This window comes from Colias croceus, chromosome 22 (assembly GCF_905220415.1).
Source record: "Colias croceus chromosome 22, ilColCroc2.1".
NCBI lineage: Eukaryota > Metazoa > Arthropoda > Insecta > Lepidoptera > Pieridae > Colias > Colias croceus.
Genome location: NC_059558.1, coordinates 3,795,613 through 3,823,393, shown reverse-complemented (window position 1 = coordinate 3,823,393; position 27,781 = coordinate 3,795,613). Strand labels below are relative to the sequence as shown.

Sequence of the window (27,781 nt, the reverse complement as noted above, 5' to 3'; positions counted from 1 at the left end):
TATTGTAAATGCGAATGTTGGTGAGGATGGATGTATGTGTATGTATGTATATTTGTTACTCCTTGACGCAAATACTACTGAACCGATTACAATTAAATTTAACACACATATAGAGGGTAACTTGGATTAACATACATGATAGGTTTTATCCCGGAAATCCCACGGTAACGGGAACTATGTGGGTTTTTCTTTAAAAACGCGGGCCGAAGCCGCGAGCAGAAAGCTAGTAAACTATAAACTTAAGTACGAAAAGTGTGTAGACGACATTTATTTTACGTGGGTATATTGGCAAATAAAGTTTTTCTATTACACGTACAGGTTAGGGACAACCGTACATATCTTTAGGATTAGAAGTTTGAAGTTTATACAAGTACTGAGTGAGACCCCACTTTAGCTTAGAGCATATTTTTATACATAAAGGAGTTAGTTTCAAAGTATTTACAAATATTTACGACATTCCGACATAAAAGCGCAATTAATGAACATACACTTAAGAACCTGTGTCCCGTGGTTTTTCCACATCGCTCTGCTCCTATTGGTCTTTATATGTAAAGCTTATAAACCATTCACAATAAATAAACTATCTAACACTGAAACAATTTTTGAAATCGGATCAGGAACTACTTTCCTGAGGTTAGCGCATTCAAGCAAACAAACAAATTCTTCAGCTTTAGAATATTTGTAGTGATTAAAACGTAATTAATTGCAGTAAATTTACGTTATAACTAACTCACAAATGAAAATTAGACCAAAATGTGGTAAATAACATTGAACAGCACTAAATATTTTGCTTATTTAGTACTGTATTGAAAATCTGTTTTATGTACACTAGTAAATTTAAACAATGTGCGACATTTACTACTGTATTGTTTCAGTTGGTTTTAAAGACGGTTTCATTTGAATTATAATTTATGAGTCTGTGTTGAATTACGTTTGCTACGCGCGTACATTATTGTCATATCCTCGTAACGCCCAGGCTATTTTTACCAAACATGGGCTTGCAGCCCAAGTACCTTTTAAAAGGTTCACATGGTGCAGACCCGGAGGTGTTGAAATCTAAAAAAAGTGCCTTATTATTTCCGTATGAGCGTGGGATTTTTTCTGCGTGTAAATGTATATCTGTGGAAGGTTTTGAGACACTAAATAACCCCAAATTCGTTATTCTTTATTTAGGCATATGGGCTTTAATGTATTACAAAACTCGATTTCACAAAATTCGTATTTTTTAAATTATTGATTAGCGGTAAACAATATAGGGTTTATTTTATAATACAAAAAACAATGAACATAAATATTTGGATTAATAGATGTCTTCCAAAATTTTAATGACCAAAAAGATATCTCACACTAACAATCTGAGAAAAAAATATCAATTTTTGAGCAATATGATCATTATTTTCTGTACTTATTATTTTTAAAGGCTAGTTTATCACGTGTTTTAGCATTTCTATCAGAAGAAATCCACTTCCAACAGATGACAGAAGCAAAAATTAACAAGTTTCTAAATTGGAGCCAAAAACACGATAGCAACCCATATACCTTTTAAAATCAGAATAGTAAATTGATATATTTGTATAGAAATTTTAAATAATTTTGCAAATAAGAGTTGGTTTTTAATAAAAAAATATTATTTTCAGATTCTTCAGAACTTGAAGAGCTTTCTTAGTTTTGGTTTATGTTGAAATCCTCATCTCCAAATACATAGTTCATACTCTTCTATATCTGACTGATTTAATACTTCTAAAGCTTCTTCGATATGCTCGTCTCTCATTGGGTTACCTGAAAAGGATAGGTACTAAAATATTCTGTAACGGACTCAATAATTTACTTTATATTATGAAGGAGAAAACGGTCTAAATCATAAGTTGCAAAGGCAAATCAAATTGATTAGTGGTTTAATCCCTTATACCTTTTAAAATCCAATAATATGTTAATACTCTTATACCTTCTAAAAGGTATCCAGATTTTACAAGGTTATTTCACACGCATATTCTTTATTTTCGCGTAAATCTAAATGTAATTATAATATTTACATATTTGGCAACAAGCAGAGTAAGATACTCTCAGTTAAAAACCTAAGATTGCATCAATAATCATGGATTGAACTTACCACGTCCTCTAGTCAGTCAAGATGGCCAGACTTTTCGCCGGAAATTACATATATTTTCTTTTTCTATTGACACTATTGCTTAACCATAGACAAAAACATACTTTCCAGTAGCCGGATAAAAAACAGTAATTAGATTTGGCGCGTAATTTAAAATGTTACGGCGTTTTCAAATCAGATACTGTCAGATACCTTTAAAAAGGTACCGTGGGCGTTTATGCCATAAAGTTGGATAACAGCTTGGGCCGGTACCACTATCGAGCTGCATGCCTTTAATTAGGTATCTGGGCGTTACGAGGCTATGAAGAATATAGGTTTTATTATTGAAAAGTTTTATAAAGATTCCTTTTTAATAGAAAAGCCTGTTAATTAAAGGCCTTTGTTTTTATAAAATCACAATAGACGTTTAATTATAAAAAATGGAATATTTTAGAGTACAGAAATGTTTTGTAAAATATATAGAGAACGTTAAAGTTTTCTGTACGTTAGAAAAACTCGCCTGTCTCGGAACTAATCTCGAAATGTCTTCCCGTGAGTTCTAGACCAGACTTTCAACTTTTTTCTCAACTTTCTAGAAAATACGAATTCTATTTAAAACCACATCCTATGCTAGAAAACTAGAATGTAAATAGGTATTTGGAGGAATTGGACGTTGTTTTATGGTACTAATGTTCAAACCAGTATTATAAACGCGAAATAAGGAAATGGCTCTAGATTCAGGGTCGTACTTAAGATAATTTTTCAAAAAACGTTATCTAAAATTATAAAAGGGGGTGGAGTGTAACCACAACTATAGATTGTTTTTATCTGAAAGAAAACTGTCTTAAGAACTGTGTTTTAAGAACTCTGTCTATCAGGACAGGATACTTATCAATCCTATCGTACTTGCTAAAAGTCATCATTAAAATACTTGTTAAATGCATCTGGCGCATACCCCACATGAACAACACTTATATTAATATTAACATTATAAACAAATTATAAAGCTGAAGAGTTTGTTTGTTTGAACGCGCTAATCTCGGGAACTACTGGTCCGATTTGAAAAATTCTTTCGGTGTTAGATAGCCCATTTATCGAAGAAAGATATCGGCTATATAATATCATCACGCTAAGACCAATAGGAGCGGAGCACTGTGGGTAAAACCGCGGAGCACAGCTAGTTATTGATATGTTTTGAATTAATGTGCAACTAAAACCAAAATTGCCCGCATATTTTCAGGAGCCATTACTTTAGTTTCCAGTTTATTTATGACTCAATTTTATAGCACTGTCTAGAGTCTAGACAGTTGCTAAAATAGTATTGCTATAACAAAATAATGGTAGGTAATAATTGGGCGGTTTCTTTGATATATTTTTTGTTCTAGTGAGATTGGTATAATGAAGCCCTGAAGCAAAAGTTATTCCACATCTCTTTAAAAAATTATATAGAGCTGATAATTATTGTTTTAGAGTAAAGGTAAAAGCTGTAAGAAGAATGAGGTCATTATAATTTTTAGGTAACTAGAATATGTTAAAATGTCCGATATTTATGATTTCAAATCTTTGAATGTCTACTTGCCTCAATATGAAGTTGAAAATGAATCTATTTAAATAATTGTTCCAAAATAAATATGACACCTTTTTTACCAAGACATAGTTTAGAAAAATCTGAGAGCCGCTGTGAATATAATTTATAGGTAAACCAATTACCCTAATATGTTAAAATATCATATCAATATTTAAAACAACAAATAAAGAAGAACTACATATCCCAAAATACATAAAATAACACAAAACGCATGATCAAATCAACCAATCAAAACTTAATTATATAATTTTAAATTAACAAGACAAATAGGTATTGGTATTCAAGTCTACACCTTCTATAACCACCTGAAACGTTAAACACTGTTGGGACAATAAACCAATTATAAAAGCCAGTTTTGTCATGACATTTTCCCGTTTCCCAAACTTTAATACTCATAAATATTCAACACGGAATCTATTTGGGGTATCTCCACGGACGAATATTAAAAAAGATTACAAGATGGCTCCCTTGCGATAAAAGGCTTAGAAAATATTATGAATTATCTTTTGAGATGATATAGGCTCGGTGCTCATAGGAATAATAGGATAGGCGTAGCTATGTGTTATACATCTTCTCATAATTATGGATTTTCTTTATAGTTTTATATGTAGCGTCCAATTCATTCAATATTTCATAGATTTACTAGCGGTCCGCCCCGGCTTCGCCCGTGGTACATGTTTACGTTTTCTCTACATAAGAACCATCCTCGTACTTCAAGGAATATAATAAAAAAAGAATTATCGAAATCGGTTCAGCCGTTCTCGAGTTATGGAATTACAACGAAAAGTGGCATTGATTTTTATATATTAGATTAACAAGAGTACAATTACAAAAGATAATAATAATTAATATGTATAATAACTATTGACTTATTGATGTGTATTTTTTTAATTATTAATGAATTTGATAATTTAATAATAATATTGAAATTTAGGATAAAATTATTAATTGTAATTCCATATGCCTTGACGGGTAGAATATGGCTGGACCTCATATTTGTATAACACCTTGTATTGTACCCATGTTCATGGAATAAAATATTTGAATTTGAAAGACGACCACTATAAGTTGTTTTATAAAAATACGTGTAAATAATAAAATCATCTAATGTAGAAATTACCGTATTTCATCGGCAACAAAACAAGCAAGTTAGATCTTTTTACACTAACGTTTAAAGGTAATATGTATACATAAATAAAGGAGATTAACACTAAGCTTCCCTTTAAAAATTCAATACATTTAATGATTTATGTGTCTAGTCTAGACCGTCGTCAGCACTCGTATTTCTCTAAACATTTACTTATTTATTCAAAAAGAAACGCGTGAATTTTAGTTTAACATAATACAAAACGGAGATTTTCACTTTCATTGTGAATGTTCGTTGAGGGAGTGAGACTTGGATCTTGAACATGAAAAATCGTTTTATTTTTCTCAAGAATAATCTTTTTATTACAAAACAGTGTTAGTACAGCTAGCGTATGAATACTTTTCTTTGTATACCTAGACCCCAGTATTATGTGATCATGTGTTTGTACTTTGTAGGTATATTGTATTAGTTTTGGATTTAATAATAATTTCCTTCTTGGACAATGGTTAAGTCTCTTCTCGATTCGAAGACCAATTAAACGCTTTGACTAGGTATATAATTATATACGTATGATCGAACAGGAACGATATTTCTGTCTTTGTATATTTTTATGTACAAACTGCCTCATGCGCTACAAAACTACTTTATACTGTACCAACTTCAAGAATCTGTCACACAAACAACAAAGCCTTTCTTTATTTCTAACAAAAAATAATCAATAATAATTGGTATAAAATAACAAAATACCCTCAAAATTAGTACTAGATTAGCTGAGTTAATTAATTGTTGAAAATAAATTAGTATAAAACAAATCTATCTCAATTTGAGGGTTGGATTTTCTCTAGCGTCGCCTTTTCAGCCACAAATCGAATCTACGGCACGAAAATTATCCTCAAGTTAATTTACTTATTAAGTAATTAACGAAATAGTATATATTATGTATTTCAAATGTACCCAAACATTCATGCGTCAGTAGTAAAATTTTAGAAGTTATTCTATGAAGCCTATTTATATAACCTGTAGCCTATTTATATTTATTGGACGTATATATAATACCTAGGTTAAAGTGTAAGTTAAAAATAAAAATATTCAAATCGGCGTCTTTACTTACGATAAATTGTCACATTTTTTGTAAAATTATTAATAATTCAATATAATTATGTATCGCTCTTAATCCAAAGCTGTCAAAACCCGCAAAAATATGACAAGTGAAACAAAAAAATTAAAAATTGTCGCTTATTTTTATTTCATTCTCACAAAGCAACTTGTCAACCCCTTTGTGCTTTTAACCTGCAAAGCTTACATACAGAATGTTGTTTGACAAGTGACAGGACGTTCTAATTTTAGCCAGCAGTAGCTGTGCCCCGCGGTTCTACCCGCTCCTGTTGGTCTTAGCGTGATGTTATATAGCCTATAGCCTTCTTTAATTATAGGGTTATCTAACAGAGAAAGAATTTTTCAAATCGGACCAGTAGTTCCCGAGATTACCGCGTTCAAACAAACTCTTCAGCTTTGTAATATTAGTATAGATGTATAGATTTCGAATGTCTTCATTTTTGTTTGCGCGATTTTCGTAGTCCATTTCAAACGATTAAATAACGTTGTGGTAATAGAAACTGTTTTTTTTTATAAAGCCTATGTTAATCTCATTTGTATACTGGCTTTATGAAGTAGTCTGCTTTAAGCTTTCATTAAACATAAATACTGGGTGTAACCGAGCTTAGTGCTTTTTTAAGTTCTAGACGATTTATAAATGTAAAACGAATTCGTAGAAACAAGATACGAACAATCAATTATTTCTTTTATTTAAAATATACGGAATGTATTGTTTAATGTAATAATAGTTGTAGATGTTGTTAAATTAAGACACAATTTTTAAATCTAGATAAATAAGCTTAAATTTACTTCTTTCAAATGGGGGACTGTTTAACTATAATACTACTTATTTAGTAATAACAACACACTAATTTTATCAATCGATTCTTTTGGAGACAGTACCTGCTCATTTATTATTCTGTCACTATATAAATTGATCGATTTTGTCACGATATATATGATAAGACAACAAAAGAGCCACAAAATATTAAATGTATAAAGTAATGAATGTTTTATAAATGAACTTAGGGAGGAAAGTATTGGAAAAGCACCTTAATGATCACCTTTCAATATGTATTTTTGTCAGACTAAGGTGTCAGAATTATTTTATGTAGCCAATGAACAATATCGACCTTTAACTTTTTCGTTTTTCTAGAAATATATCGAAACATCTACAAAATAAATTAGGTTGTTTTGGCCTGGTTGTTGTTAAGGCAAATAGATTTAAAATTATTAACTTTGAAGGAGGAGATTTTCTGCTAAATAAATAAACAATAAATACTGATTTATTAATATTTTCTAGATAATTAGAAGTTTTAAAAAGTGGGTTTAATTGCTGGTACCGAAAAAACGTTGATAACCTTTAACTTAAAATCTTCTAATTATTTTGTTTATATCTTAGCAAGGGTTTACGAGAATTAAAGTATCTCTATATTTATTAATTTAACGAGCTTTTTCTTCAATAGAGTTTTTAGTGAAAACTTTCTTTAAATTCTGTTTAAAATACTTCAGGTTCTAATAAAGTTCAGTTAAGTTCAGTTTTAATCTTTTTATTTGGATTTGGAAGCTGTTACAATTTTGAAAACCTTACAAAAAAACTAACTGTATGAAGCCAGATGAGAGTAGTAAATCTTATCTAACTAATTTTTGAATTATAAACCTGAAAGTTTTTAAGGAGGCATGTTCCTCTTTCACGGGAAAACCACTGAACGGTTTTTTTTATAATAATTGGCAGTTATATATCTAACTAGCTGTGCCCCGCGGTTTTACCCGCGTGTCTCCGCTGCTATTGGTCTTAGCATGATTATATATAGCCTATAGCCTTCCTCGATAAATAGGCTATCTAACACCGAAATAATTTTTCAAATCGGACCAGTAGTTCTTGAGATTAGCGCGTTCAAACAAAGAAATAAACAAACTCTTCAATTTTATAATATTAGTATAGATGTACCTACTACAAACCGCGTGGCACAGCTAGTAGAACATAAAAAGAGGCTCATCTAGTAAACAGTAATTATTATCAGACGTATTTTCCTAGTAGGTATTGTCTCCACACAGTCCCCCAGTCTGTCTGGCTGGCCGATGCTAACTCTTTTGTATATAATCTTCTTTTTGCTTGCACTGGTCTGGCGAAGTTAAACGTGGTAAGTTTTATATTAACACGTTAATACATTTATTTTCCCGCTTCTTGGTATATTGTTTCTTTTATATTTCACTTAAGGCATTGCCTTGTGAATTAATGCACCATTTTACAGTTTTCTTGCATGTTTCATTTTGTTGTTGTGTTTAATGTTTTGATTAGAATTTACATTAATTGAGTGATTAAGCATGTTACAGATTATAGATAATATATTTTATGAATCCCGTTTTCAAAAGATAAAATAAGCCCTACCTTAACATTTTAGTAACATAATTATAAATTATGTTATCAACTTATCAATATATATTTTTACGTATTTAATATAAACATACCCGTACAGGTGGCCACCTGTCTCTTTGTTTGCTCTGACATAATAAAAAATCATATAAATCCTATGATAAAACATTGATATTTATCAAAATTATCATATTATTTAACGCTTGATATATTACGATCAAAATCAAAACGAACACGTCCATTCTATCCAAAAAATAACGCTTCAACAAAAGAGGTTTTACAACACGAAGAAAAATAATACTATCGCTCCATTAGGGCTTTTAAAAATATTCCCGAAACCGTGAAAGGTAACATTGGTATCAAAATGCCTTTCTTGTTCAACAAAGCGAGAAGTATGTAACGTACCTACTTGGAAATCATTCATCATTGTAATGATACCCGGAGGGAGTACCCGGCTAACAAAGGCTCCCCGGGTATGCCAAGCCAAGGTTGCAAGGGCTGAATATATACATACACGCACTTATTACATTAAGACAAAATATAATACTGACAGATGCTATAGGATGAGGAAATTTTTTGCTATAATGTGTTTTGTCAACTCTGAATCGACTTCAATTAATGTTTCGAGTATGCGCATCCTAAGTGTGGACGCCCATACCTATATTACGAAGAGCATCATGTTCGCGATCATTTTGTGCATCCACACTAGCAAACATGAACGCGTCGATGATACTCGATGGAGATCTGATTTGCGAAAATGGTCAAGTGTGCACTCACCTTACAGTAGGTTTATCATACGTAGTGGTGACTATAGATGTAAATATTTACGTTAAATTTTATGAATGACACCCGAAGAACTCTTCGTAGTAATTGTATTCTCTTTGGAACTCTTACTCTATGATATATTGAGTCATTGCTCTTACTACGATTGTAAGCAAAAGCAAACTAAATATTATAATGACGTGATCCTCGTTATCAAGTACATAGTAACATATACACATACATTTCATTTTAGGTAATAGAAGTAGTGCCATAATATTAGTAAATAGATATTTATGAAACATACTAACCAACTGTATATGTTCCAATAATCCGTCCACTGCACTCTATATTTATATTTTCAATCCCTATAAAATAATCCACTGGCTAAATATTTTATAAGACAATTCATTGTAAAAATTAATAAATATTTCATCCATCTAAATCCTTTAAAAGATCAGTGAACTTCAGTTTGATCTTTGAATTTTAATAAAAATATTTCTCTAAACAAGAAAAAGAAAGCTTAAAATAACTGTCCCTTTTTCGTTGATAAAACCGTCTTTATTTTCAAATAAAACAAAGGGCTTTGAATATTATTTATGCCATGGTTGTTTTGTCTATGCGTATTGTTTTATCATACAGATAAAATGGTCGAGAAAGCTTATGTAAATAGAAATACCTAGGCATAAAACCTCTGTAGATAATACTTACCTATGTTTCAAAAAGCATTATTAGTGCCAGTGCCAAGTTTGATAAATCGTTAACTTAGATTATGACGTGAAGAATTGAAAGCCTTTATTCTTGTAGACAGTTGCGTAATGTAGTAAAGGGACTAGTTCTCATTTTGGTTTTTTTAACTTCTACATATACAACATTGATATAATAATACTACGGAGGAGACACCACGAACAAAATCTGTGCGCCATTTTTTTGCTCTAACTAAGTTTTAAAAATTATTATCTAGTTAGGTACTTACCGATAAAAGTTATTCCTTTGCACTTTTCCGTATTATTTGTATTATTTTTGCAATATCGTAACACACACGAAGGCTTATTTGATGCGTTTCACTTTAAAACAAATAAAAAATTAGCGTGCAGTTACGCCATATGGCGTATGTTGAACATAAGATAAAGAGCAACTATGGAGTTTCTTGCCGATTCTTCTCCATAGATCACTGCTTTCCGAATCGGTGGTAAATGTTAAAATAATTATGTAATGACGATTCGAAAGTGCTACTAAATAGTAGTCTAATTGAATAAATGAATGTTTGAGTTTGAGTTTGAGTTTAAGTGATGTACCTACCTAGGCGGTGTCGTCTCCATATGTATAACTCAATGACATACAAAGATTTTACCACTTTTATGTTTAAATAGCTATCTTACATTATACATGGTAAGAAATAAATGTTTTTGTCAAAAGTCGTATCAATTGAGTTAGTTCCATAGAGAAGCAATTGTCACGATGATATTCAGTTTTCATAGAAATAATTTTAACTAGACAGGGTCTCAGAGAATATCAAAGCTAAGTTACTTTAGGCGTTTAGTTTATTGTAAGAAAATAATACAGCTAAGATTTCGTTACTTCTTCATAATTTTAGTATCATTTTCTATGAGTAGACGAGTATAACTCTTTTATCATAGGTTACAATAGTTATTTATTTTGTTAGATGTGGAATCAAGTCAGGTCCAATTAATCTTCAGATTGAGATTTTAATCTTAATCCAGTTTAGACTCTATTATGTGCTATTCGATAATCGGTATTGGAAGCTAAAGCTATTGTCTTCTGAAATACGTACATAATTTGATGGGGATTTAGTTCCTTTGTAGCAGATCTTTCCATTGTACTATGGGCCCTAGAAGACTATTATATTAAATAGTATTGTTGTATAACCTTTAATTAAGCGATGAATATCTGCTTTTGTTTCTTAGAGTTAAGACAGATTTTTATTAAATCCTTACTATCAAAACTACTACTACTAGGTATATACTAGGTATATAGGATATACTAGGTAGGATACGTTACCCGCTAAAACTCAGGTAAGTGCCAGAGTTTCACTTAGTCACGCACCATTCAGCGTCGTGGCTGGACGTTCTTTTTATATTTTAATCGGCAGTTGTTATTACGAAGTACATGAGTGAGACATGTATTATTTCTCGTGCGTGAGAGTGAAAGAGAGAACAACTGTATTGGTGATAATGCGTTAGTAAGTAGGTATGTATTAATTACGCTGTTTTTAGTGCAATGATGTTGGCGTATGCCGCGTCTACTAGTATAATAGGTCATTGTTTGTAGGTATCATTTATAGCGTTCAAATATGCTATAAAGCTTAGTATAAAATAATTTATAGATAAAAAAAATTGAATTAGAGTATTTGGCAAGCTTTTAACTCTTAATTTTAATAATAAATAGGTAACTGTTTGTTCGGGTGGAATAGAGCAACTCAATTTTCAAGCAAATATTTTCATCCGATTGAGCTGAAATTTTGTATACACGTTTATGCAATATACAGGTCACCTGTGACGTCATTCTAAAACTAGATGGTACGAAATATTATATTCATGTAAAATTAATCACTAGGAACTCAAATAGGTATATTAAAATTTATCCAAACCAATGAATGGTTCCATTTCTTCCTTATTTAATAAACGTAACATAGATTTTATCTGTGACGTTTAATATCAAAGCAAAAATATTTGCTCTTTTTATTTCAATACAGAATATTAATCTTGAAAATCCACACCAGTGGTTTAAATAAAATTCCTTTTTTATTTCTGAACGTAGCACAGATACAAAATGCAGGAATATTTACTGGGAATACAGGAGGATTTGTGTCAGGGCCACACACGGATAAGACGTATTCCATATACTTATTTAGTTATAAGTAAATGTATTCGATGCTCCGCATTTCGCTTCAGGGCTTTCAAAGTAAATGCTCTCGATAGCTTCACGTCAAAATATGTTACCGCTTAACAGTGTATGGCGAATTTTATTGGAATAACATTGCTCAACTCAACATGTAATAACTATGTCTTGAGGCGTGTGTTTCAAAGGTACGAAGTTTCTAGTTTTAGATGTTTTTTATTAACGTCAACATATGTAACAATGTATGAAGAGTGTATATGAATAATACACATATTATCATCGTTTTTTAAGTTGTATACAGTATTTATAAATACATTAATGAGTAAAACGTTTCTTTCTTTATTTCCAGTGGGCATTTACCCTATCCTGTAAATATTATAAACGTGAAATACATGATTACTATACAGACATACTACATGTTCACTCACACAATAACATCAAATCTTTACGAAAATTAGTATAGATATAGATTAAAGATTACTTTTTACCTTGAGGCTTTGAGTTGAGTTCCACGCCTTTTAAGTTGGTGATCCATATAAATAAATTCGAATTTCCATTCACGTCCGTATAGATTTATAGGACGTTTAGTTGATCGAAATACCATACATATTAAAGTCTATACATTTGATAGTATAATATATTGAACTAGAATTGACCACATCAAAAGACTGCAAGCTGTACTCGGTTACCTAATTAACATCTCACCCCTTAGGCAAATTCAACCAGCCATAAGTAGGGGCATCCGAGCAAATAGTAACATGGTTTCCTGTTAAACGTTACAATGTATATTTCTTGTTTATAGCTTGCTTGTTATAGCCGTTATAGGTGAAGAATAGTTTATATTTTAGCCTACGATCATTAATAAGAACATCTTTACAATGGTTGGCGGAAAATAATTGTGCAATCGAAGCTAGAAGGGAAAAATGAAGAAAAAATCACATTAAAATTACCTTGTGCCTTATTTATATGTGAATTGACGACAAAAAAATATGTGCATCGTAGCTTGTTAAGAATAATTAATTAAAGGATGCAAAACTAAGAATGAAATCATTTCTATAATCTCGTTGTTGTGAAAGGCTTGTGCCGATATGATTCTTAGCTATGCCTGGTTGAAATAGAAGCAGGTGTCTTGAAAATATTCAGCCTTATATTCAATTAGTTGAAAAACCTCAGTCGATATTGTTGTTATAAGAATTGAATACTATCGTGAATTAATATATTTCATTTCATTCATTTATTTATACTAGCTAACCGCCCGCGGCTTCGCCCACTTTGTCTAATACCTAATAAATTATATACTAAAACCTTCCTCTTGAATAACTCTATCTATTAAAAAAACCGCATCAAAATCCGTTACGTAGTTTAAAAGATTTAAGCGTACAAAGGGACATAGGGACAGAGAAAGCGACTTTGTTTTATACCATGTAGTGATATTTATCGAATTGATTAACTTATAATAAACGCAGATTTCAGCAATTACAATAATATTTGTTAAGAAATAAAATTAGAATTAACCGTTCACATAAAATTAAAATCTAACCAAAACCATGAACATTATTATGGACATTAATTCCCTTTACATTGTAGCCAAAACCCAATTCGAAGCCATATATTCTTGCATAAAATGTAATTATCTAAAGAGTAAACTGAAATAGCTTCCAATTTATTTTTAAAGCCCATTTAAGGTTTATAGCAAATACAAGGAAAGCAATATTTTTGTTGCAAGGGTTACTTTTACTGCCTTTGTTAAGAATTTTTGATCACAACTTTATTATAGGTACGTAAGGTAAGAAAAATAAGTAGTCGTTCAATATACGTTTATTATAACATTCACTTAATGCAAATAATTATGTCCAAGGAATATAAGTGTAGAAAAATAAGTAAAAGACAAACGTGAATGTTTTATTGAGATAATAATAACTTTATTGGTAAACTGCATTGAATAAAACCACAGAATCACAGTATACATAAAAAGACATAACTCATAATCTTCGATTCTTTGGTTGAAGGCGAGAAGAACGCTCCATAATTGGGAATGTAGATACGAACCTCTACAATAAAAAGTTAGATGTTGCACGTATGTACTGAAAATTATTCTATTTATAGTCTAATGCTTCAGAGGTCTGTAATTTTTGGATTAAAACGATTATAAACCTCAAATTGTTAGTCTTTGAAGCAGACGCGCGCAATGTAAACTTTATAAAGTAATCAATATAATTTATTTAATAGACAAAAATGAATATCAAAATGTCAGAAAGTACATGCATTAAATTAATTATAAATTTATAACCATATTTCGACGTTGCTCTGTAAAATTTCGGACGACACAAAATTGAATTTCGTATTAAACATAGCGCATTCGTTAATTTATTTATAATATATGGTATAAGGGATAATTTATTTCTGAAAATAACGATGTTTTCTTGGGTTGGCCGCACCTGTTACAAATTACTTAAGGGCGATACCTCTGGAGACTAGTGTGTTTTGATGTTATATATCTTAGAGTGTTCCTTAATAAACTATTTACGGAGGGAATTCTGTTTATGTGTGTGTCTTTGAGTGCACGTTGCTTCTTTTTTATTTAAAAGTTGAAACATTACTAATCTCCAATTACTACTAGCGGCTCGCCCCGGCTTCGCCCGTGGCACATATTTTGCAATAAAAAGTAGCCTATGTCCTTTCTCGGGTATCAAAATATCTCTATACCAAATTTCATGCAAATTGGTTCAGTAGTTAAGGCGTGATTGAGTAACAGACAGACAGACAGACAGAGTTACTTTCGCATTTATAATATTAGTATGGATTAAGAAGATATTAAATGACTTTCGAGAATGAACTATTTACAAATGGCATAAAAATAAAAAAAAAACCATTATTCATATTATTCAACATTGATATTATCTAAGTATTTCAAGATTATGGTTAATTAATTATTATTAAAGAAGTAAGACATATAACTATTTCTCTTTGGTTAAGGAATATAATATTCTGAAATAAAAACGTTTGTAAAAGTAAAATTCATTAGAGAATTTCGTGTACGGTCACAGTCCGAAAAGTTTTCGGTAAGGGAGCAAATTTTACTTTATTTGGGGTATATTTTTACGCTCCGGTAAGGTCTCGCTCGATCGTACCTTGTTTAAAATTAATTATGTCGCGTTAAAATATAATGAACATAATTAATGCTTCGGTGTTGTTCACCTATAAATTATTAATAGTATATATCATAGTTGTTGTTGTTTCAGTTTGAAACGGGATAAGAACATAATAACTCTTTTAATTCATTGTCAATGAATGAGAGCAAGATTGTTATAAAAATTATAAGCTCTTAAAGCTCCTTATTTGCTCACATTCTATGCTACAATATCCTACTAATAATAAGTATGTTTTAATTACTATACATAGTAACTACTCAACGGATTTGTCATCAAATCAATTGCCTTGCAAAACAACGCTAATGTTTACTCAAACGCGAATGCGAATATTTGTACATTAATTTTACCAAAACCGCTATAACGCAGTTAAATTCCAATTCATTATAATCCAACCAAATAAAACGTACTTTAGCTCCACTAAAATATATATAATAGTTTCGCTAAAACATACGTAGTATATTATTATTATTAGTCTGTGCTAAAACTATGAGTTAAGCTTGATGTATGGGTTATTTCTGGAGCACATTAATCCGTATCCCTTACATGGGGTATTTATGTACATGTATTAATATTTTACCGTTCACATTAGTTAAAGCTCTGCGTATAGGTCAGAGTGCGTTCTTTCATAATAATATACAAAGGCTTGAATTAAATGGAAACTATATGTATATCTATTTACTATATAAAATTCCCTTGCTACGGCGTTTGCTACTCACCTACCTGCCGCAGAGGAACAATCTCGGTTGCACGGCGGTCGGAGCAATTTCAGCTGTTCTCTAAATGCTGCCCTGCTTGACTATGCACATCACAATTAAGGAACCAATTTTAGGGTGCAATTACAATATTGCCCCTGCTACAGGTACGTGAGTAGCCGGCTTTACTAACTACAAAAAGTCGGCTGAATGATTTTACTGACATTTTTTGTGTAAATTCAGTAGGCCTGAATGGTCGTAAACTATTTTAACAGCCTTAAGTGATAAGGGTGTTACGGTAGAACTGTAACGTTTGCCGGGACAACTAATATTTTTATATGAGCCGTAGTCGATGAGAATGTGTCAAGGTGAGCGGAAAAAACAAGTACGTACTACGTAAATATTTCCTTCTTAATTTATCTTGATTTAAGGTAATTTACAAAATTTTACAAGAATTTGAGAGATTTTTTTTCAACAACAGTCAATCCTCAGTTAAATATTCAGATGTAGTCTTTGCGACGACTTTACTTGTGAATTATTATATAAACCGCTACTTTAAATGCCAAATAAGCTCCAATTTCAAATATCCAGGAACTACCCAAACAGATGTGTCATCAAATAAGAATCTAAGGACTCAACCCGATAGATAGATAAATAGAATTTGCGAAGCGATGATAAAATGGCTCCGAAAAGGCTTAGCAATAAAACGGTCTATTACATTTTAATCATAACGAATGCGTAGGCGTCCGGAAGCGAACGTTGTAGTTTATTGAGAGTAAAATTGAAGCTGCGATGGTACATTGAATAATGTAGAGAGATTTACAGGGAAACGTAAAAAAATGTTTAGGAGAAACTCAGAAGACAATATCAAAGTGATATTAAATAGAAGAGAGATTAACAAGAAAATATGAACATAATATATTATTTGACTTTTTGGAGTTTCTTTCCGATTCTTCTCCATAGATACTGCTTTCCGAATCGGTGTTTATTTATATATTAGTTATTTATATACATTAAAAATATGTTATGACGATTCGAAAGTGCTTCTAAAAGAAGTCTAATTAAATAAATAAATGTTTGAGTTTGAGTTTGACCAAAGTTAAAAACACTAGAAAAGTGAACTAACATTACCGAATTGCATTAACATTTAGAATGAGTTTAGACAAATGTATTATTTTTATCATAGTCATAATATTATAAAATAAAGCCATTTATTAGGCAAGCGTAATAATAACTAGTATAAAAAAGTGCAGCCTACCTTTATTTATTACCTTTTATTCATATAAATAAATAAAATAAATATTATAGGACATTATTACGCAAATCGACCTAGTCCCACAGTAAGCTCAATTAAGGCTTGTGTTGTGGGTACTAGGCGACGATAAATATAATATTTAATAAATACATATATAGATAATAACACCCAGACCCAAGAACAAATAATTGAGTTCATCACACAAATATTTGCCCTGACCGGGGATCGAACCCGGGACCGTCGGCTCAGTAGGACTGTAGACTTTACCACTGCGCCAACCGCGTCGTCATATTATTTAAAATCAGTTCTTTTTTACTTGTTTCTATTAAAAAGGGCTTATTTATTACTTTAATTTTAGATTATACCTACTCACTTTACTTACAAACATTTATTAAGTTATTTGAATTTGACGAACCTCATCGTATCCGCTTGCACTTGACATTTTTAATAATCAAAGCTTTCTGGTTAACCGTAAAATAACATTTTGATAATATTCCTGAGGTCTGTATCTTTCTCCAAAAATTTACATTTACATTTTCCATACTAATATTATAAATGCGAAAGTTAACTCTGTCTGTCTGTCTGTTACTCAATCACGCCTTAACTACTGAACCAATTTGCATGAAATTTATTATAGAGATATTTTGATACCCGAGAAAGGACATAGGATAGGTTTTATCCCGGAAATCCTACGGGAACGAGAACTATGCGGGTTTTTCTTTAACTGCGCGGGGTATGCCGCGTATGGAAAGCTAGTATTTAATAAAAATTGTATAATATTCTTGTATCCTTGGGGCAATACATAGAAATTCACGAAATGCTTAAAATTAAATAACCAATAATATAATACAATCAAAAATCACAATCAATTTCGAGATCGCTCTGAATACGAATAAGAAACGCATAGAACGTGTGTAAACTATAATACATGTAATAAGCATTTAGATCTTATTTAGATTCAGTCCATTTAAGTTCAATTAACACATTGTCAAAATGCTAAATAACATTTCCAATCCGTATTGCAATCAATAGATGGCCAATAGCAATAATTACAATATAAAATTGTATTGTAATTGTTAATTTCCGATGTAAAAGAATTTTAATCAAAGCGCCAATGTTAGTGTCAAATGGAAGCGTTGAGCTGTGTAGCGTAGTTAATTGAGATACTTCAATCGATGTCATTTCAATGGGTTTCTCGGTTACAGAACGTTCTGGAAGATGTTTCCTACTGTAATCGTGTTTGAGATGCTTTGATTTATGATTAGTGAGCTTAAATGATTTTATGCGGAAGTGATTGTAATACCTTTCGTAGAAGTCATTACATTATCTTTGATGGTTGGCATTAATTTCACAAAATATACCTATAATTAGCGTTTTAGACGGCTATTTATTTTAAAGAAAATACTTTCAAAGAATAATCACAATTTTTAATATTAAATGCTTAGATATTAAATGTTAACAATTATAATCAGCGAATTGGTGACGACGTCTATCCGATCCATGTGTCGAAAAACAAGAGAGCGAAATCGAACGCGGTGCCTGACATCTGCCACCGTCCTCGCTAACCGGCCAGCAATCCCTTTTCCATCTTTCAATTCCATGAAGGCCGAATACGCCCCTTGCCTATTCCACTAACTCTATATTAAATTAGTCCTTAAATTAGTCCACAAATTCTCATTAATTCTCTTGTCCAAACTATTAAAATGAGAAAGATTAAGTTTATTTTCCCACAAACACATACCTAAATATATACTTAGATACTTGTAATTTACTGAAAAATAAAATAAATATATTAGACTATTACAAGGAAGCAAATAGACAAAATATACAATGACATGAAGGTATAAGGTATAAGTATCTATGAAACGGGCAAGGGACTCATTTGAATTATCAAAACTATTCAACAGGATCTATATTCTATTAACAAATCATCTACAGCCATATAATTTTCAAGTTGGCTTGACAGCTCCAAAGCGTTCTATACAAACTGTTACCCATCAATAAACTTACTAAAGGTAGTTATTCCCCAAATAGTTTATAAACTTCATAAACAACTTGTCTCAATATAATAGTTGTTCCTTTCAAGCTTACTTCATTAAAATATTCTGAGAACTGATGACGAAATTGATACCAAGAATTCTTCATAATTGAAAAAGAAAATGGTCTCGTTGTAATATAATAAGATGTCATATCTTTTTAGTAATAATACATTGAAAACACAAAATACAATGTTCGTGTTGTTTCCTTTGTAGTAATGGAATAATTTGATATCACAATATTTCATAATATCAATTACAAGTTTAATTTGTTTTGTTACATTGTAATTTATAGCCCTATTTATTTTGTTATTGTATTCGTGATATTATATTATATACATGGTTATGCGAATGTTAATAACATTTATCTCATAACCAATACCGACCTCAACTAAATCTAACTAAACAAATAATAATAATTGTATCATAACACTAGCTGCTCCGCGCGGTTTCATCCCCGTGGCTCCTGCCCTGTTGATCGTAGCGTGATGATATATAGCCTTCCTCAGATATAGATAAATGAGCTATCTAACACCGAAAGAATTTTTCAAATCGGACCAGTAGTTCCCGAGATTAACAAACTCTTCAGCTTTATATAATACTAGCGGTCCGCCCCGGCTTCGCCCATCCTCGTACTTCAAGGAATTTAATAAAAAAAGAATTAAAGAAATCGGTTCAGCTGTTCTAAAGTTATGCGCTTACCAACACATTTTGGGATTCATTTTTATAGACTAGCGGTCCGCCCCGGCTTCGCCCGTGGTACATATTCACGTTTTCTCTATACATAAGAACCATCCCTGAACTTCAAGGAATATTATAAAAAAAGAACGAAATCGGTTAAGCCGTTTTCAAGTTATGCGCTTACCAACAACATTTTGGGATTCATTTTTATATTATAAGATTAGTATAGATTATCATTGCATTGCAATTTAAATAGTAAAGCATGTAATGTTGTTCCGATTTACAAAAAGCAGTAAAATTATATATAATACAGGTATTATAATAAATTTTGTAGCTTCATCCATCACCACTATCACAGAAATATATTTTCGTCCATTTTTTATATAAACCTCTTCACTGAAAACTTCATCCAGTCTCGATTGAAGTCCGCCAATTCACGATTGCTGAAGCGATTTCCCGCGTAATTGCGAAACGTGCAGTGAATAGACGCAATACATGTTACAGTGTGTTTTATTGTCTATACCATGTTACTTCTTGCTGTCTGTGGTTGTGTTATATGAATCGTGTTTTGTATGTGTTTAGAAGTATTAGAGTAGTAGCAATATGTTTAAGAATGTGTTAGCCTTTAGTTAACCTTTGTTAGTTATTTGTTTAGATTTTTATGGAATTAAATGAATTGGTATCTAAATTCCTATTTCATTACAAAATCAATTAAAATATACAGGATAAATGAAATTAAATGAATTGAAATTAATTTATCCGCAAGAAAAATGGTTTATATTGGTGTTATGAGAAAAACATAGTCCTCACAATTCGACAGTCACAGCTGGCATGCAAATGGTTACATTAATATAAATAATATTAACTAATTATCTAAAATATTTACATTTTAGGCTTCTGCAATATTAAATTAGCGGGTCCGTCATTTTTCGACTCCATTATACTCATTTCTTCAAAGGAAACATAACAATCGTTCTGAAATATCAAATTTATTATATTAATAAGATATTTTTCTCGTCTTCTTTCGACGACTATTTACCATAGGTAATATTTAATGATGTATATCGTCTACGAATTTTTCATTTCCCATACAACATAATAATATTAATATCAAATATAAAATCAAATAACATTGGAGAATACGTATGTATTGTAATATTCATATATTTTTTAATTTACATATTCCGTAAAATTGCTTTTATTACTCACCAGGATAATAAGGTATAATTATACTAAGTTTCATCGAAATCGAACCGTTAGTTTTCACGTGATGCCTGAACATACAGACAGACAGACAGACAGACAGACAAAAATTTTTTTAATCACATATTTGGGCTTGGTATCGATCCAGTAACACCCCCTGCTATTTATTTTTTCAATATTTTCAATGTACAGAATTGACCCTTCTACAGATTTATTATATGTATTTATTACACTTCAGCTATAGAATTTAATAGCTATTTACTACTCATGAATAAAAATAAATTGTACGTTTTTCCTAATGTCTTATAGACGAAACAATTTCAAGATAATTACTGATCAAATATCTTTATTGTTGGGAAAATGCCTTAGATATTAAAATAATTTTTTATAAGCAAATTTCATAAACGCAGTAAATAACCTAAAACCTAAACCAAATAGTGATCTGTAGCAACTATGGTTCATTTCTTGGTATCGTATGTATTAGGTATATGTATCCAGCATGCTTGAAATATCTGTATTCGAAAGCATAACTGAAACGTTTCAAAAATACATAATACATAATTTCTTTACATAATTATTCACGTTGCCTTCACACACACTCACACTGAAATTCAGCCTTTTAATTCGACAGCATATGCTGATACACATTTCAGCACAGCCTCTTCATATTACAATTATTAGTTTTCCCTTTGTTTTCTTTTCACTGTGTGTCACAAAATTAATAAATAATTTAATAAATCGTGTTAAAAGTTAATGTTGTTACAGATGACGAATTTGGGGAGAAATCAGTGTCGGTGCTTCTGGATGGAGAGGAATCTGAGCTGATATTTATCGACCATCCGAGCACTGAAATGTCTGTAAGTATTCTTATGTTATTATATCTAATATAGATTTAAATAATGCGGCTTCGCTCGCTCTATCTAAAGTTGAAAAAAATCATCATCATCATCATCATCAGCCCATATACGTTCCCACTGCTGGGACACGGGCCTCCTATGAGGGTACAGGTCATAATCCACCACGCTGGCCAAGTGCGCGTTGGCGGATGACATATGTCGTCGAACATGAAAATATAAATACCTGTAAAAATCTTTTACCATCAACACTACCTTACCACGAACCACGTTATCCTTTCGTGAAAACTGAATGATAATCGATGCAGTTGTTCTTGATGTAATCGCAAACAGACAGTGATAAATGAGTGGGAGGACTTGTTTTCCAATATGCAGTGACCATGCACTTGCACCTAATTTTTCTGAGGCAAAATAATAATCCACTGAATAGTGTGGCTTTTAGTAAGTGAAAGAAAAAAAAAGCTTTGCAAGTAATAATGAAGTATTTATAAAGGTAAAAGCATAAACTATAGCTATCGGTTAGTAAGCGAAACTATTAAGTTAAATGGAGTTCACAAACTCGGTATTTGAGTCAGTTTGTAATTTGTATCGAACAGTACTCCTACGGGTAGAAATAATTATATGTGCATATTGTTAAGATTTATTTAAAGGGGTTACAAATATTTATCTTACAATGAAGCAAATCTTTATTGTTTTTATGTATTACAAAGTTAATTACTAATCAACTATTTTGCCAACTCTATGAAAGAAAATCAACAGTACATTTAACAAAACAAGACTAATGCTATTCATATCCTAATGTAAAAGAATTTAATAAAAGTTAGATATTCCTTTATGTTGTTGCTACAAATTTTAGAATTTTATTAAATAAAGGTTCAATGTTAAAAAAATAACAGCACAATAAACGGACGTCCGTGAAAATTAATAAATCGGCTTTTTGTTGATAGAATAAAAGTTTTATCTTTTAATTAAGTCCTTTTGTTTCCAAACGTACAAAAAATCTGTTGTTTTCGTTGTGAAATACCCGGTCAATTTATTTCCGTAACCTTTCGTATTGTATTATTTTCAATAATAAATAAAGCATAAAATAACCAAATTAACGTGTTTTCCTCAAAAGTATCTAAATGTAAATCGAATTGGCTCCAGGCTATATTCATTATAAGAACAAAGTATTTCGTCATACTTTCAAAGTCTGTCAAAGTATTATAAACTAGACGTAGGTGTTTCAGTATATTTTTATATAGGTACCTACTTTAATGAACTATATAATACATTTTGTTACACGATTAATATTTGGTACCTTGATTCGCAATACACAGTAGGTATTTCTTGAAAAAGTTGTAGCTTTTGTAAATTTTTCGAAAACACGGAGTAAATGCTTATTAGAATAGATTAATAATTGAATGGCTGAAAGGGTTCTCTAATTAGAAAATATTGAATTTTTTCTTTAACATAATGAAATAAAATCGCAAGATATTCATCTTTAGGTTTTGTGTTTTGGTTTGACCGATTCTTTTAATGGTTAATTAGACAAGCAATTTGTGATTTACTTTAAAAAAAATATTTAAAGATTAATTAGTGTTGATTAGTGATAATGTATGTGAGTGTGAATTGTGTGAGTTCTTATTTTAAGATAAACAAGTATGGCCTAGCCTAAACTGATTGATCCTATTGGTCTTAGGATGAACTAGTTTGGCCTAGGCAAAACTAGTTTGTCCTGAAATCGGGTTTGGTCGGTAACAGAAATATCGTACCTATAATTCTGCCGCGATAACTAAGAATGCAGTAATCGCAAAATGGCGGTTTTGAGATAAACGCGGGAAAGACATTTTTACATATTTGAGGAAGATGTTTATATTTTATAGCCCTTGAAATCTATCAATAAAATTGGAAAAAATACAAGCTTTACAAAGATAATTATCTTATATTTCATAAATTAGTATATCCATTAATAATGCGTATTATTGCGTTGAGGTTTAGCATCAGGCCATGTGAAAATCACAGGACACTAAGTCTAAATACAGTACTTGCGCTCATTACTGCATTATGTTCTAGCGCATGTTGATTACTGCGTTATTTTTTAGTATTTGATACAGGTTTTTAATGTCCGGGGCTAAGTAGATGTACACATAATATCTTCTCACTTTTACACAGATTTAAAAAAAATGCTCTACGGTTGAAACCTACTGCGGGGATATTAAAATTAAACAGTTTGTTGAAGAAAATTAAGTTTTATTAAGACAACATTTATTTTAACATCAGTTAAACTGACATGTACATGACTTAAAAAACAAACAGCGCGCAGGAGCAGCACACGTGCCGCACGTCTCACTTCACCGAACGACGACGACGCAGAGATTTGCTTCAACAAAACGCAGCACTGTATCGTACGGTTACGATCTCGCGAACTTTTACCTGTGCTTTTACTACACACAAATGCAGTAATGTGGAGAACTGCGTTTTGACGTAGCAATTGGTCTACAGACACTAGAATAAAATGCTACAGTAATGGCTATTACTGCACTTTGTTTTAATACGGCGCTTTTTCTTATCATTGATATAGTTTTCATGTAAGTACTGCAAAAATCGTTAGCTAAAAAACGTACTTCCGGGTACTTTTTTTATGAATTTTTTTTTTTTTTCATGTTAATAAACCCCTTGGGATCCCATTTCTTGCAAAAAGTAAAAATCCCAAAAATGTCGATTACTGCATTCTTTGTTATCAGGGCAGAATTATTATTAAAGTCAACGAAAACCTATATGTACAGGATAACATGTATAGGATATGATCTAAGTAGAGATATAAGCCCTTCTGATATAACATGGATTAAACAATATATTTTGATTTTTACTGTTGGATCACATTATACCAGAAATATTAAATATAGAAATAATATATAAAAACATATCTGAACGTGGGAAATATGCGTACTTATATGTATAAAAATATGCATGTATATGACGTATTTCCAATGTTCAATAACATGAGGTATATAATGATACTTTCCCCAGGTGGAAAACTGCCTCTCAACATACGAACCACACGCCTGCGTGGTTGTATACTCTGTGGTAGCCAAGAGCTCCTTCACCAGGGCGGCAGAACTATTGTCCTATTTGGCAAGAGAACAGTTCACGGTGGAGCGAACTGTGGTCCTAGTTGGTAATAAGGCGGATCTAGCTAGAGCGAGACAGGTGACTACTCATGGTAAGTTTTTCAGAATAATGTATAATAGGTGTCGTATTGTATTGATGTAATTAATTTTGTTGTTGTAAATACTATGCTGACTAAGGTAGAAGTATGATGTAGATGTAAGAAATTCGTATGTGTTAGTCACAGAACACTAACTGTTCTGTTACGTGGTGTTAGAAAATGTTGTGTAGTTTAATCTGTTTAGAGTAAATTCTCTTCAAAACAATCTTGATCTGCTGTGTCATGGTAGAATTTACTGTAGGTATTTGATTAACTTGTTTAAGTGTAGTATTTTCTAGTGTTAGATTTTACGCGAGTATAATTAGAAATTAAAGATTTTTGTGTCTGTATCTTTTTGTGTCTGCCCGTGACCACGCTCGCTGTAGTGTTCGAAAGGGAAAATAATATAATGAATAAATCGCGTTTAAAATCCGTTAAAAATCTTTAATTTCTAATTATTTAAGTGTGTTATTTTCATATCTATGTTTCAATTTATTCTAACACATTCATAGCATTTACTCCTGGAAACGAATTAGTTCAAAATAGGCATTAGGTATATAATACTTACATATTTCCTATTTTGACTTACTACTGGAAAATCCAATATATGACTACAAATCAGGAGACTTATAGAATATGATTTAATCCTATTACTGCAAAGCATAGCTTTCAAACGTTATTCTCAAGCTCAATAGGTACTAGAATACGCTTCATAACCTCTTGAGTAAGTACCAGATAATTAGTTCTAAGGATACTACAATACTAAAGCCGATTATAGGAGTACTGCAAAATAGAATTTCAATTATATTGACTTAACAATATTGCCTGCAAAAGGCATAGATGGCAAAAGGTTACCAGACATTTTTAAGTAGGCGTATAACACAAAAATACATTTTGAGGTATAACACCATTGTAACTGAAAATGTCAAGACTAAAAACTTATTTGTTCTTAAAGGGCGCACTTTTTGAGGCTTCGATTGAAAGTTACTTTAAAATCTCGTTGTAAATATTTCAACCAACGTTAGAGATTAATTTTTGACGTGACAACGTCTTATAATTCGATAAATCCGGCTGCACGCACGAAAAAACATGACTCATGCGGCGTTACCTCGCTCTGCCTCATCTGAGGCGTTCCATGTAAGGCTTGAAGTGCAAGCGAGAGCGCGGAACGAGCGACAAAGAAGCACAATCGGACGTTGTCACGTTCAACTATCGTCAGTAAACCGACTTTACAGACAACCAATTTTTTTCCTAAAATTTATCTGGCTTTGGCAACATTAGACAAAAATTCTGTATCGTATGAAATAAAGCCAAGCCAAGCCAATCAAGCAAACATATTTATAATGTTAAAAGTGGTATCTTTATAGTGAGGCGCTTTTGTTTTCTACACTAATATTATAAAGAGGAAAACTTTGTTCGTTTGTTTGATTGTAATGAATAGGCTCATAAACTACTTCACCGATTTTGATGAAATTTGGCACAGACAAGAAAGAACATAGGCTACTTTTTAAAAAAATTTGCGAAATATGTACCACGGGCGAAGCCGGGGCGGACCGCTAGTAAAAAATATTTGTAAAAATTACTAGTTTTTTTTTTATATCGATCTAATCGTATTCCATATTTCAGAGGGAAAAGCCTTAGCGACATCACGGGACTGCAAATTCATAGAAACGTCTTCAGGCATCCAACACAACGTTGATGAATTACTTGTGGGAATCCTCAAGCAGATAAGACTTAAAGAAAGCAGAGACAAGAAACACGCGAAGAAAGTTGGCAAACAGGTAAAAATAACTAGAATTAATAATTTCTTTTATTCATTTTGTTGCTGGAAAATAATAATTAAGATGTAATTTATATAGTGAAAAACAAGCTTAACTCATGAAACTATTGTATTGTGACCAATGCTTGATAATAATTAGTGTACACTGTACACGTTTGAAATACATACTTAATATCATAAATGCGAAAATAACTCTGTCTGTCTGTCTGTCTGTCTGTCTGTTACTCAATCACGCCTAAACTACTGAACCAATTTTCATGAAATTTGGTATGGAGATATTTTGATACCCGAGAAGGGACATAGGCAAAATGACGCAATCCCGGAAATCCCACGGGAACGGGAACTATGCGGTTTTTTCTTTGACTGCGCGGGCGAAGCCGCGGGCGGAAACCTAATGAAATCTATAAATTTAAAGTGAGTCATAATTGAGTCGACATGCAAACATACAGTAAAGCTTTTAAAAGCGTGCTTAAATAGTCAAAATAAAGCAGGTTTTAGTTATTAGAAGATAAGATTTGGATTTAGAATTTGTAAATAAAAGTTTCAACAATTCTATTAAACTTTGAATCATCCAAATTATAAAATGATAACGTAAAAATCTTAAACATAATCATAATTAAAATGTTTTAATAAAACTTTAAACATCAAAATGTTAACCAAAATTTCGTCTCAAAGTTGTACTATAACATGAAATGAAGTCATTTTGTAAATTAGACCCTCCACTGTCTCATAAAATAGTGTTAAATAATATCATCTCGAATTAATTTGCACCGTCCCAAACTTTAAACACAGGGAAAATGACTAACAAAGATTAAAGACTAAGCAAATTGTATCGGGTATTTTATTAGATTTTGTGTAACCAGATGTATATTTTTAAAGTCTATCCCTCAATATTTTTTATGAACTTTACATTTGCAGCACTTTATTTTTATTAATAATCATCGGCCACTTAAAGAAATTAGTCGACGACGAGATTAATTTTTCTCTTTGATTTTTAATACAATAGCTAAGAAATGTATCTAATACGTAATCATTAATTTTAAGAACACAACACTTTTATCTTCTCAACGTACCTTTATACAAA

At 31.4% G+C, this 27,781-nt stretch overlaps 1 protein-coding gene and 1 long non-coding RNA gene across 2 annotated transcripts in view; one reads left to right on the top strand and one right to left on the bottom strand.

Moving 5' to 3' along the window:
* LOC123701685 overlaps positions 1-27,781 on the top strand; it is a 95,069-nt gene that overhangs the window by 56,617 nt on the left and 10,671 nt on the right. The window contains exons 6-8 of the mRNA XM_045649187.1: positions 21,639-21,730; positions 24,740-24,932; positions 26,544-26,698. Of these exons, the coding sequence (XP_045505143.1) occupies positions 21,639-21,730; positions 24,740-24,932; positions 26,544-26,698 (440 nt within the window). The remainder of the gene's footprint in view (positions 1-21,638; positions 21,731-24,739; positions 24,933-26,543; positions 26,699-27,781) is intronic.
* Positions 1,592-2,321, bottom strand: LOC123701686. Its single transcript, XR_006752769.1, has 2 exons — positions 2,111-2,321; positions 1,592-1,779 (listed from the first exon to the last, which is right to left on the bottom strand). It is a non-coding gene; the product is annotated as an uncharacterized LOC123701686 (long non-coding RNA).